Consider the following 13,714-nt stretch of genomic DNA (forward strand, 5'->3'; position numbering starts at 1 on the left):
AAATTACACACTAAAGTCTCAAAGAGAAAAATAACAGCAGCTCACAAAACATAGGAACTGCCCTAGAACTATCAACACCCCAACAGTTCCAGTTGAGCTACATGGGCCTTCTTGTACTTTGTTTTCTGTGTCAGACTCCATGTTAAGCACTTGATTTTCTTCAATTGGTTTCTGCTTGGGTAAGCAATTGTGTTGTTAACAGTTCCTGCGCCAAATTTTGGGTTGTCTACTTCCATCTCAACACTCACATCCTTCACTACACCTACTTCCATGGAAAAGAAAATCGAGATCCATTTGCAAACTCTAGTTGTAAAAAAATGCATCAAACTCTCATGAGGAGAGGAGAAGCTCTTTAACCAAAAAAAAAAAAAAAAATCAATTTACTATTGAACCCGGTAAAAGGGTAAATTTCAAATAAAACCCTTGTGGTTTCACTAATTTTCAGATAAAGGATTGTGGTTTACTTTTTATCAAAATGAGGATTGAGGTTTTCAACTTTAGCAAAATAAGGACTTTTTCGATTGATACTATTAAAATCACACTTGACGACTTCAAAAATGACATATTTTAAGAACTACTAATATTCTAAGAAACTTTAATTCTTCAACTTTTTTATTTTGAGATCATTTAGATGAAGTTTGGTAAAGAGAGAGAAAGTTAATGTTTAGAGAGAGAAAGTTCCAAAAAAGATGATTTTCGAAAATCGAAAATGTAGTTCCATAGAAAATATGACATTGAACAACTTTAATTCTTGAAAATTTTTATTTTAAGGTCGTTAAAGATAGTTTTAATAGCATTAATCCAAGTATGAAACCTCAATCCTCGTTTTGACAAAAAGTAAACTACAATCCTTTATCTGAAAATTAGTGAAACCACAAGGGTTTTATTTGAAATTTACCCTTAGCAAAAATATTTCTAGTTCTGTTTTTTCTTTGTTTTTTGAACTTGGATATTGTAGATAGTTTTATTAACTGTGTATTACACAAGTGATGAAGTGATTATACGATTGAAGTAGATAGTCCAAAGTTACATATTATCCTTCTATTTAATAAGGACTTTCACTACTTAAAATTAATGTAACATTAAGTGTTTATTGATTTCAAGTTTGTTTGATAAGACAACTTAAATATTTTAGTTAAATCACTTATTTTAGGAAGTAAAAAAAAATTAATTTAAAATTTTAAGTTAAACACTATCAACTAATATTTTTAAATTCAGTATTTATTTTTAATATTCATCAAATAGCTATCATTTAATACTCTCTGCATTTACAATGTTGAATACTTAAAATCCAATACTTACTTATTTTTCCAGTATGTAATTTTTAGTTTTCTCAAGCAACTAATAAGAGACTATAATTCATATCCTGAAATACATATATAATATAATCAGTGTCCAATACGCTTGCCTGGTGGTTGATGATGCCTTGATCTTGCCCTTTTCCACCTCTCAACATTTCTCATTCTTGCAAAGATCTTGCGGATTTGATAAAGCTTATGTGATTGCTGAGTAATAACATTTACAGTAGATGATTGTTGGGTCAATATTATCTCATAACCGTCTCTAAAATTATCCATTCCTTGTACTAAAAGTTGCCAAAACAGACCTCCAGCAGCTGCACCTCCTCTTTTAGCTGATGCATAGATTTTGGAGTAGACTGTGTTAAACAATTCATCTCTTTGGTAGTTGTTGAAACCTGCATCTTTCCATGATTTCCCAAATTCTGTCAGCATTATCGGTTTTCTCAGAACAAACTGTGCGTCTTGGATGTGAGCATTCAGCCAGTTGTTTAAGAAATTAAGTTGGGATTCATCATTTGAGTTTGATAACCATTGATCAGGATAAGAGTGAAGAGTCGCAAAATCAATGGCGGGGATGCGATTATTGGCAATGAAGTCTGTTCCTATTTCAATACCAGGATTTAGATTCTTCCTCTGAGGTGTTGAACGTCCATAGAATCCTTCTAGACCAGCTTCCACTAAATGATTTCTGTCTATTGACTTTACATATTGGGCCATTTCCATTATCCAACCCTGTAATTGAGTATCATAAACAATAATTAAACTTTTTATATCAAACAGTTAATGTGTTTAAATAAAAAAAAACCAATGACTTTGTTAGAGTTAACAGATATAAATCTGTTACAACTGACCCACGGCTAATTAACTGATTAGCAGTTACAATCTTGTTAGTCAGTTAAGCTTCTTCTATAAATAGCTTTTACTGTAATCTCATCATTATCATGTTACGCATTGTAACTTTGCAATTTCAATTCCTTTGATCAATAATACTTCTCTTCCAATTCATTTTACTTTGATCTTCTCTAGATGGTATCAGAGCTTCCGCAAGAGATCAATGGTTAATTGGAAACGAAATCAAAGGAGAAACAACAAATTTCAGATCCTTGAATCCGAAAGTGAAGGAGAGGAACAAATTCACATCAATTCAAGTACAGATCGTAATCAAGAAAAGACAGAAGAGATGGCTAATACAGATGGTTCTCAGTTTGAGCTTCACAATTCAGATCATCCTGGAGTATCCCTTGTAAGTGCACCACTAACTACAACCAATTATCTTTCTTGGTTAAAGGCAATCAAAATAGGTTTAGCAGCAAAAGATAAGTTGGATTTTGTTTTGAATGATGATCTTAAACCTGCACTTAATTCTCCATTGTTCAAGAAATGGCAAAGATGCGATAAGATGGTTATGTCTTGGGTCTTAGCTTCAATTTCTAAGGATTTAGCAGAATCTTTCTTTTATGCAAAAACTGCAAGAGAGCTTTGGCTAGAATTAGAACAGAGATATGGAGAGTTGTTACAAAATTGAGAACTTTGTTCTATTTTTGTATTTAATTAAAATGTATGTTTTGTTCTTAATGTTTGTAAACTTTAGTTTATGATATTTCACTCTTTGAAAGTTAATTATGGTTAGTTGTTAGAAGTTTGTAGAAGAGTCAAGAAAGTAGAAGTTTGTAGAAGTCATGTACTGTACAAGATATTTTAGTTTAGTATAAATAGAAATGAAGTACCTCTCTAGAATGAGAGAGTTTTATCTATTTCACTATAATCTATCTATCAATTTGTTCTCTATAATCACTATCAAAAACAGAGTGTCTGAAAATTGCAGTTTGTTCTCTTCTGAAATTAACAAGTGGTATCAGAGCCTTCTTCTCAAGGGACCTGCCAAAGGATCTTTTTTCTCAAAGGGGAAATGGCATCCAACAATCAACCAGTTCCTCAATTTAATGGAGAAAATTATCACATCTGGGCTTTCAAAATGGAAGCATACCTAGAATCTCTGGGTTTATGGGATGTGGTACGGGAAGACACGGATCCACCACCTCTTCAACAGAATCCAACCTTGTCTCAGATTAAGGCACATGAAGAGCTCAAGCAAAAAAAACCCAAGGCTCTTACTGCAATCCACTCTGCTCTTTCAGATATGGTCTTCAATAAGGTAATGAATATAAAATCTCCAAAGCAAGCATGGGATAGGTTGAGGGAAGAATATGAAGGAGATGATAGAGTTAAGTCTGTCCGTTTATTCACTCTTATAAGGGAATTCAACTCACTAAGCATGAGAGAAGATGAGTTGATATCTGAATATTCTTCCAGGTTGATGAATTTAGTGAAAAAAATCAAGCTCTTAGATAATGGGTTTTCAGATTCAAGGGTGAAGGAGAAGCTAATGGTAAGCCTCCCATCAAAATTTGAATCGAAAATTTCAGCAATTGAAGAGTTTTGTGATGTGAAATCTCTATCAATTACTGAAATTATAAGTAAGCTTCAAGCTTTTGAGGAGAGAATCAATCTCAGAGATGGTGGCAACATGGAGGGGGCTTTTCAAGCTAACTCTAAAGGAAAACAGTTCAGAAGGGAATTGAAGAAATCTGTAGGAGAAGGTTCAGATAAGGGCAAGAGAGGACAAGGATCAAAAGATCAAGGTAGAAAAGGAAATTTCCCACCTTGCAAACACTGCACTAGAACAAATCATAAGGAGGAGGATTGTTGGTTCAAAGGAAAACCTCCTATTCAATGTAGATTCTGCAAAAAGATGGGTCACATTGAAAAAAGTTGCCGGCAAAAAAGGGCTCAAACTCAAGGCAGAATGACACAGCTAGCAAACGTCTCCACTCAAGATGACGATGAAGATGACGAACCGAAAGCGAGTTTATTTCTTGCTTCTCACAAATTCAGCCCACTTGATAGTCAATATTGGCTGATTGACAGTGGGTGTACAAGTCATATGGCCAAGGAGGAAGCTGCTTTCTACAAGCTAAACAAAGATGTGAAGATCAAGGTGAGACTCGGAAATGGGCAACTGGTTGAATCAGCTGGTAGAGGGGTAATTGCAGTGCAAACAAAACAAGGTACGAAATTTATAAATCAAGTTTTGTTTGTGCCATCTCTTACTCATAACTTACTAAGCGTCTCACAAATGCTGCAACATGGTTACTCTCTCATTTTTAAAAATAATCAGTGTTGCATATATGATGATAAAGATGTTTTGTTGGTGAAAGTGCCTATGGTAGACAAATGTTTTACTTTAAACATGTCTTATGCTGAAGAAAATTTGAATTTAATCAGTCATGATGAGTCTGTATTATGGCACCATCGTTTTGGCCATTGTAGTTTCAATTCATTAGTTAAACTAAGTAAGGAGGGGCTGGTTAGATTTATTCCTGAAATCATCATGTCTGTTGATGTATGTGGTAATTGCCAATTTGGTAAAATGCATAGACAACCTTTCCCCTCAATGGCTACTTGGAGAGCCACAAAGAGGTTGGAACTTGTGCATAGTGATGTTTGTGGCCCTATGAAAACGGAATCTTTGAATAAGAATCGATATTTTGTGTTGTTTGTGGATGATTTTACTAGAATGACATGGATTTATTTCATTAGAAATAAATCTCAAGTCTTTGATGTCTTCAAGAAGTTCAAGAAGCTTGTGGAGAATCAAAGTGGTTGCAAGATTAAATATTTTTGGACTGATAACGGGAAGGAGTACAACTCCATTGAGTTCAGAGATTTATGCGATAATGAAGGAATCTGTCATCAATTGACAGTGGCTTACTCCCCTGAACAGAATGGAGTAGCTAAGAGAAAGAATAGAAGCGTGGTGGAGATGACAAGATGCATGTTAGCTGGGAAATCGATGCCGAATCAGTTCTGGGCAGAAGCGGCATTTACTGCAGTCTATATACTTAATAGATTGCCAACTGCTGCTATTACAGGAATGACGCCTATTGAAGCTTGGAGTAACATCAAACCATCCGTGAAGCACATGAAGATTTTTGGGTCTTGTTGCTATTTTCACATTCCTCCAGTAAAACGAACCAAATTGGATGTGAAAGCTAAAGTTGGAATATTTTTAGGCTATGCATCACTTTCAAAAGGATACAGGATATTCGATCCCGAGAAGAAAAGGGTGGAGGTCTGCAGGGATGTTACAGTCGATGAGCAAGCCTATTGGGATTGGGAATCAAATGAAATTAAGAAGCAAACTGATTTACAAACTCAAGCTTCAGAAAAGCTGCAGGTGCAAGGTGACTCCTATAAAGACAATGCTACGTTAGAAAGGGAAAATGATGATGAACCTGTGAATCCAAAGACAAGGAGCTTAGCTGATATATATGAAGAATGTAATGCAGTAATAGAAGAGCCGGCATCATATGAAACAGCAGCTCAAGATCCAAATTGGATTCAAGCAATGCACGAAGAGTTGTCAATGATAGAAAAGAATCAAACTTGGAGTTTGGTAAAGAGACCAGTTAATAAGAAGATTATTAGGCTCAAATGGGTGTATAAAGTCAAAGTAAATCCTGATGGAACTTTGAATAAAAGGAAAGCAAGATTAGTGGTTAAAGGGTATGCACAGGAAGCCGGCATGGATTATGGAGAAACTTTTTCACCCGTAGTAAGGCAAGATACAATCAGATTTTTGGTTGCCTTGGCAGCTCAGCACAATTGGAGATTGTACCATCTTGATGTAAAATCAGCCTTCCTAAATGGAGTGCTTGAGGAGGAGATTTATGTTGATATTCCTCCTGGATATGAGGTACAGAACAATGAAAATGTGGTGTTGAAGTTACATAAGGCTCTCTATGGTTTAAAGCAAGCTCCTAGAGCTTGGTATGGCAGGATAGATTCTCACTTCATTCAATGTGGTTTCAAAAGAAGTGAATCGGAAGCTACTTTATATGTGAAACATGATACAAATGGAAAGATGGTTATTGTTTCTCTTTATGTCGATGACTTGTTAGTCACAGGAAATGATGAAGATCTGGTCAAGCAATTTAAGGAGGAGATGGAATCACAATTCGAAATGTCAGATTTGGGTGAAATGAGATATTTTCTAGGCATGGAGGTAAAGCAAACTTCTCAAGGAACATTCATGTCACAACAAAAATATGCAGCTGGATTACTTAAGAAGTTCAAAATGAATCAATCTAAACCTATGTCTACTCCCATAGGGCGTAATGAAAAACTCTCAAAAGACTATAAAGGGGAAAAGGCAGATCCTTCACTCTATAGAAGCTTAATTGGAAGTTTGTTATTCCTCACTCACACTAGGCCAGATATCATGTTCCCTGTAAGTTTTCTCTCTAGATTTATGCATGATCCAGGAAAAATACATCTTGTTCATGCTAAAAGGATCTTGAGGTATGTGAAGGGAACAATCAATTATGGATTATGGTTTGAAGCAGGAAAGCCAGGAAATTTAATTGGATTTTCTGACAGTGATTGGGCTGGAAATGATGATGATTGCAAGAGTACATCAGGCTATGTTTTTTCATTTGGGAATTGTGTGTTTTCCTGGTGTTCCAAAAAACAGGATGTTGTAGCACAATCATCAGCCGAAGCCGAATATATCTCTGCTGCTGGTGCTGCTAACCATGCTGTATGGTTGAGAAAGTTGTTGACGGATTTGGGAATGACTCCTATAAATGCTACAACTATCTATGTTGATAATAAGTCTGCTATATGCTTTGCTAAAAATCCCGTTTTTCATAGGAATTCAAAACATATACGGGTCAAATATCACGTTTTGAGACAGTTAGAGGCTGATAAGGATATCAGTTTGCTGCATTGTTCATCTGAAGAACAACTAGCAGACATCATGACCAAGGGACTCCCTAAAGGAAGGTTTGAAAAGCTGAGAAGTCTTCTTGGAGTATTAGAACAAAATTCTCAAGGAGGAGTGTTACAAAATTGAGAACTTTGTTCTATTTTTGTATTTAATTAAAATGTATGTTTTGTTCTTAATGTTTGTAAACTTTAGTTTATGATATTTCACTCTTTGAAAGTTAATTATGGTTAGTTGTTAGAAGTTTGTAGAAGAGTCAAGAAAGTAGAAGTTTGTAGAAGTCATGTACTGTACAAGATATTTTAGTTTAGTATAAATAGAAATGAAGTACCTCTCTAGAATGAGAGAGTTTTATCTATTTCACTATAATCTATCTATCTATTTGTTCTCTATAATCACTATCAAAAACAGAGTGTCTGAAATTGCAGCTTGTTCTCTTCTGAAATTAACAAGAGTCAAATGGGCCATTGATTTATCAAGTAAAGAAAGATCTGGCAACATTGATTCAGGGAGATTTACCAATTTGTGTGTATTACACAAGGATGAAGAAGTTGTGGGAAGATCTTGCAGTTTTGAACCCTGTGCCCATCTGTAATTGTGATGTTACAGTCAAGAAAATGACTGACTTAATAGAAGAAGATCACTTAATGCAGTTTCTCATGGGTCTTAATGACACTTATGAGCAAACAAGGAATCAGATTTTAATGACAGATCCCCTTCCATCTGTTAATAAGGCATATTCAATGGTGCAGAAAATGGAAAAACAGAAGCAAAATGTGACTAATGGTAGTGGAATGCAATCTAATAGATTGGAAATTGCAAATGCTGCAAATGTTGTTATTCCCAGAAGAGAGAAGACTGAGGGGGAACAGGCCAAAGAAGACATGTTTTGCTCCCATTGCAAAAAACCCGGCCATTTGAAGGATACATGCTTTAAACTTAAAGGCTATCCAGACTGGTACAAGCCCAAGAAAAGAGGAGTTAAAAAGACTTCAAATCAATATGCTCACAATGTACAAGAAGAGAGCAGTATCAATGGGGATGCAGATGCAGATCAAGAACAATCTCAGTTTTTCTCCAACTTTCTGCAGAAAGAATTTCAGAAGTTCATGTCCAAGAAAGCCACAGATTTAGCCTGCTTCACTGGTTTTGCAGGTAATGTTACTGATTATACCAATCTGAAATATATGGATGCAGATGACTGGATAATTGACTCTGGTGCAAGCTCGCATATGTGTGCAAAACTTGAAAATTTCATTACCACTTCTCACTTACCAAATGCACAAAAGGTAGTTCTACCAGATGGAACTACAAAGATGATAACACAAAAGGGTATTGTCAAATTCAGTGACAAATTTCAATTGAGAAATGTCTTATGTGTGCCTAATTTTCAGTTCAATCTTTTGTCAATAGGGCAATTGTTGAAAGAAGAAGATATTGGGATCAGTTTTTACTCAACTCACTGTATTTTATAGGACCTGAAGACTAAAGAGTTATTGGCAGTAGGACACATGGATGGGGGACTTTATAGACTATCAAAATGTTCTTTTCGTCCACAGTTGTTACAAGGTGATGTTACTGCTTTTAATAGTACAGTTTCTACTGAAATAGTCAATAATGAAAGTGTGTATTGGCACTATAGGCTAGGCCATGTGTCTTGGAAAAAGTTGAAGCATGTTCCCAGTATCAGTTGTAAGGAAACATTGATTCCATGTGAAATCTGTCCACTTGCTAAACAACATAGGCTTACTTTTCCAAATAGTGTGTCAATGACCAATTCAATTTTAGAACTCTTGCATACAGACATTTGGGGTCCTTATCACTTGAATTCCACCAACAATGCTAGATTTATTCTTACTATAGTGGATGATTACTCAAGAGCTTTATGGACCATATTACTTGTTTCAAAAACAGAAGTGTGTGCAGCTATGAACAAATTTATATTGCTGGTGCAAAATCAATTCAGTACCAAAGTCAAGAAGATCAGAAGTGACAATGGTACTGAATTCATTAGTCATGCTTTTCAGAATATGTTATCTACCTTTGGTATTTTACATCAAAAAGCTTGTGCATATACACCCCAGCAGAATGGAGTTATTGAGAGAAAGCACAAACACCTTTTAGAGGTGGCAAGAGCACTACTTTTCCAGTCAGGAATTCCTAATACATTTTGGGAAGAATCTATCAAAACTGCCACCCATATAATCAACTTATTACCAGTAGAAGGTCTGGATTGGCAAACACCACTTGAGAGGCTCTATAAAAGATCTCCAGACTACACACATCTCAAGATCTTCGGTTGCTTATGCTTTGTTTCGAATTTGCAACCACATAAAGATAAATTTGAAGCGAGAGCCTTCAAAGCAGTCTTCATGGGCTATGCTTCAGGACAGAAGGGCTATATTGTTTATAGGCCTGATACTAATCAATTTCTCATTTCCAGAGATGTTAAATTCCAAGAAAATACTTTTCCTTTTCAACACTCTTCATCTCAAACTCCACTATCAGACTCTCTTACCATTTTTCCCAACCAGCACATATCTGGACCTTTTAATTCACCAATCACAATTACTTCTCCTCTTACTTCAGATCCCTTACAAAACCCAAATGACTTACCAGTCTCACCATCTGATGATTTACATACGTCAGTTTACCCTCCAGTCATACAAGAGCAGGGAGACAGATTAAAACTCCTAGCTGGATGACAGATTTTGTTGGAGCTGTTCATTTTGTAAAATCAAACAGCCAAGATCAACCTTGTTTTTTACCTCCACTCTCTCCTACTCATCAAGCCTTCATGACAAATCTTTTTAATGAAAAAGAACCCAAGTCTTACAAAGCTGCAGTTACTGATGCAAGATGGAGAGAAGCTATGGCACAAGAGTTAAAAGCTCTAGAAGAAAATGGGACTTGGATCTTAACCTCTTTACCCCAAGGAAAGAAAGGCATAACTTCCAAGTGGGTCTTCAGAATTAAAAGAAAACCAGATGGTACTATTGACCGTTTTAAAGCCAGATTAGTGGCTAAGGGGTACAATCAAATTTTTGGCTTAGACTATAATGAGTCTTATTCACCAGTTGCAAAGTTAGTAACTGTGAGAACCTTCCTAGCTATTGCAGCAGCTAAGGAATGGCCTGTACACCAGATAGATATCAATAATGCGTATCTACATGGCTACATCGAAGAGGATCTTTATATGCTTCCACCTGAAGGATACACAAAGGCTAAAGAAGGGCAGGTATGCAAGCTTGTGAAAAGTTTATATGGCTTGAAACAAGCCGGTAGACAATGGAATAAAGAAATGTCTACCAAGCTTCTTCAATTTGGGTTTGTAAGATCAGCTCATGATCATTGTTTGTACACAAAATCAGAGGCTACAGTTTTCACTGCATTAGTCTTATATGTGGATGATCTATTAATCACAGGAACATCAGAGGCGCAGATAATTGCCTTGAAGAATTTCTTACATGATCAGTTTACAATCAAAGATTTGGGGTATGTTAAATATTTTCTGGGAGTAGAAGTGTCACGATCTTCCGAAGGAATGGTTCTCTCCCAAATCAAATATGTCAAGGATATGCTGGCAGATGCACAGATGACAAATGCCTCTCCAGCAAATTCTCCTTTACCTTCTGGTTTCAAACCTGCAATGACAACAACAGTTCTAGATGCTCCAGATACTTTCAGACGGCTTATTGGCAGATTATTGTATTTGGGATTTACTCGTCCTGATATTTGCTTTCCAACACAGCAACTTAGCCAATATATGACAGAGCCACAACAACATCACTTGGATGCTGCATTACACATCCTCAAGTATCTCAGAGGGACTTTAACAAGAGGAATTTTTTATCCAGTCCAGCCAAGGCTCATTGGGGAGTTTGTAAACAAACAAGGCGCTCAGTTACAGGATTTTGTGTTTTCTTGGGCAAATCCATGATTTCATGGAAAAGCAAGAAGCAATCAACTGTTAGTCGATCTTCAGCAGAGGCGGAATACAGGAGTTTAGCAACAACAGCTTGTGAACTTCGATGGATCTCGTTTCTGCTCAAAACTTTTCAAGTACATGTTCCAAACCCAATTCAACTACATTGTGATAACACCTCAGCAATTGCAATTGCAGCTAACCCTGTCGATCATGAGAAGACTAAGCACTTTGATATAGACATTCATTTCATCAGGGACTATATCGAAGAAGGATTCATAGCCACACCTCATGTTGCTTCAGAGAAGCAGCTAGCAGATCTTTTCACCAAAGTGCTGAGCGGTACACAGATTGATCGTTTCTTAGCCAAACTTGGTGTAGTTCATATGAATACAACAAGTTTGAGGAGGGAATGTTAGAGTTAACAGATATAAATCTGTTACAACTGACCCACAGCTAATTAAATGATTAGCAGTTACAATCTTGTTAGTCAGTTAAGCTTCTTCTATAAATAGCTTTTACTGTAATCTCATCATTATCATGTTACGTATTGTAACTTTGCAATTTCAATTCCTTTGATCAATAATACTTCTCTTCCAATTCATTTTACTTTGATCTTCTCTAGAGACTTAATGAACTGAAGAAATATGAAAGATTAAGAGCCTTGTGATGCTAAACTAATTGGTATGAAAATAATTTTTCACTCATTAAAGAGGTCTAGGTGAGAGCACCAGCAAGGCCTAAAGATACACACAACTTTATTGCTGAAGAAAATATAGGGTCAATTGTAATAAAAGTGGGCCAATTAAATTGCAGTGAAATGAACTAGAAGGGCCCTTGTGGGTCTTGGTTAGGGAACCAAAAGGGCCCAAAATTATTACTTTTTTACAATATATATAGTAACTTCTTTTATACATATAATAGTTATAACACATTCCGGTCTCAAATACAACTAAGTAATATGATATTTTAGTTCAAGACCGGACTAAGATTTGTCTTTATATTCTCCTATAATATATCATCTAATTCCTAATAAACATAATCTCTAAAATAAATTAAAATTAGAGACTTATATATGCAAAATTTAATTTAATTTTTTTGTTAAATTTAAAGATTAAAAAGATTATCGACGAGTTGAGATGTTGGATCCTAGTCAGGAGCTGAATTATCCATTAAATAAGAATATATAAATAAACTAATTAATTCATTTAATTTAAGTTATTAGATTTCAATTTAAGAGGTGATTTTGCAATTTGAAAGGAGCTGAATTATGAAATGAATGATGGTATAAACTAATTCTGTCAAGTTGGGTTTCGACTTTACAGGACATTTCAATTATTAATTATAAAATTTAAAATTGATATTTAATTATTAAAATTCATAAATGAATTAAGCTATTAAATAATTAAATCTCGATTATTGATTTTATGATTAAAGTTGTGATATATTTAAATTTCAGATTCTTCAATTGGTTAAATTGAAAGTCACATTAAAGAAAAAGAAAAGAGGAACCTGGATGGTTGTTCCAGAAGCATCAGAAGTACATCTAGGCTCATTCATCAGTTCCCAAGCCATGATTGTTGGATCATCTTTGTAATGAATTTTACTAAAACTGTTGTATCTGTTCAAAACTGTCTGCAAACAAATCACTAATTCATTCATATATATATATATATATATATATATAGCAAAATTGAAAGAGCATACCTTAATATGATTTTTGAAATAAGCTTTGACAAGAGGATGTCTAAAGAAATCATCATCATTAGAAAGGTACTGACCATGATTTCTGGCCCAATTAACATACTGCTTCTTCCCTCCAAAACTATCATAGTTGTTAGCCAAGCTCAGTATCAGCTTAATTCCATATCTTCTAGCCTCAGATATAACAAAATCAAGTCCCTTAAACATGTTTTCATTATAAGAACCAGGAGAGTACTGAAGTGGGCTATAACCACCATCACTGAAAGCCCAGGTTCTGGCAACAGTGAGACCATGGCTAGAAGCTTGTTGAAAAGCAGATGAAACTTTGTACCTTTGAGATGGATCTGAAGCTACATACATTAGCCAGTAAGCATTGAACCCATTTGCATAATAAAGGTTTCCATTCAATAAAAAATGGGTGCCTCTTGTTCTGATGAAATCATCTCCTACCCCTTGCTGGATTAAAATGGCTACCAAAATACCCAAACTCAGCAGATGCCTCATTTTTCTTTCCTTCTCTGTTTTTTGGTTGTGTGTTTGTAACAGAGAGAGAAGAAAGCATCTGTTTAAAAGCTGAGTTAACTCTTTCTTCTTTACATCTACAATATTTACCGGAATGCTACTGCTGCTACTTTCAAAATAAATAATGAGCAACGGTAAATTTGTGCAAAATTAATTGTGGATATAAAAAAAATGTAACATTTTGTCAATTTTAGATTATCTATGATCATGATTATTAAAACCAGACGGGTTAAAGAACCTAAAAAAAATAGAGAGTCAAGAATTAGAGGTTTAACTAAGTTTAAAAAAAGGGTAAAGTTCAAATAAAACCCTTGTGGTTTCATTAATTTTCAGATAAATGACCGTGGTTTATTTTTTGTCAAAACGATGATTGAGGTTTCGCACTTTTAATAATGCTATTAAAACTATTTTTAACGACTTGAAAATGAAAAATTTCAAGAATTAAAGTTGTTCAATATCATATTTACTGTGGAACTA

The 13,714-nt window shown here is 35.1% G+C and overlaps 1 protein-coding gene across 1 annotated transcript; it reads right to left on the reverse strand.

The window, feature by feature from the left end:
- Positions 1 to 1,203: 1,203 nt before the first annotated feature.
- LOC136204234 (mannan endo-1,4-beta-mannosidase 7) lies at positions 1,204 to 13,312 on the reverse strand. Its single transcript, XM_065995449.1, has 3 exons — positions 12,719 to 13,312; positions 12,524 to 12,646; positions 1,204 to 2,033 (listed from the first exon to the last, which is right to left on the reverse strand). Exons 1-3 carry the CDS (start codon positions 13,217 to 13,219, stop codon positions 1,389 to 1,391), a joined length of 1,269 nt encoding a protein of 422 aa, XP_065851521.1. The 5' UTR covers positions 13,220 to 13,312; the 3' UTR covers positions 1,204 to 1,388.
- Between the last annotated feature and the right edge of the window lie 402 nt (positions 13,313 to 13,714).

Source organism: Euphorbia lathyris, chromosome 1 (assembly GCF_963576675.1).
Source record: "Euphorbia lathyris chromosome 1, ddEupLath1.1, whole genome shotgun sequence".
Lineage (NCBI taxonomy): Eukaryota > Viridiplantae > Streptophyta > Magnoliopsida > Malpighiales > Euphorbiaceae > Euphorbia > Euphorbia lathyris.

What these genes read in the sequence shown, in the direction of transcription:
- LOC136204234 (XM_065995449.1), bottom strand. Translation starts at nt 13,219, where the DNA reads ATGAGGCATCTGCTGAGTTTGGGTATTTTGGTAGCCATTTTAATCCAG. An exon ending in ATTTCAAAAATCATATTAAG is followed by an intron (nt 12,647 to 12,718) that starts GTATGCTCTTTC and finishes ATTTGTTTGCAG; the next exon opens with ACAGTTTTGAACAGATACAA. An exon ending in CTTCTGGAACAACCATCCAG is followed by an intron (nt 2,034 to 12,523) that starts GTTCCTCTTTTC and finishes ACTCAATTACAG; the next exon opens with GGTTGGATAATGGAAATGGC.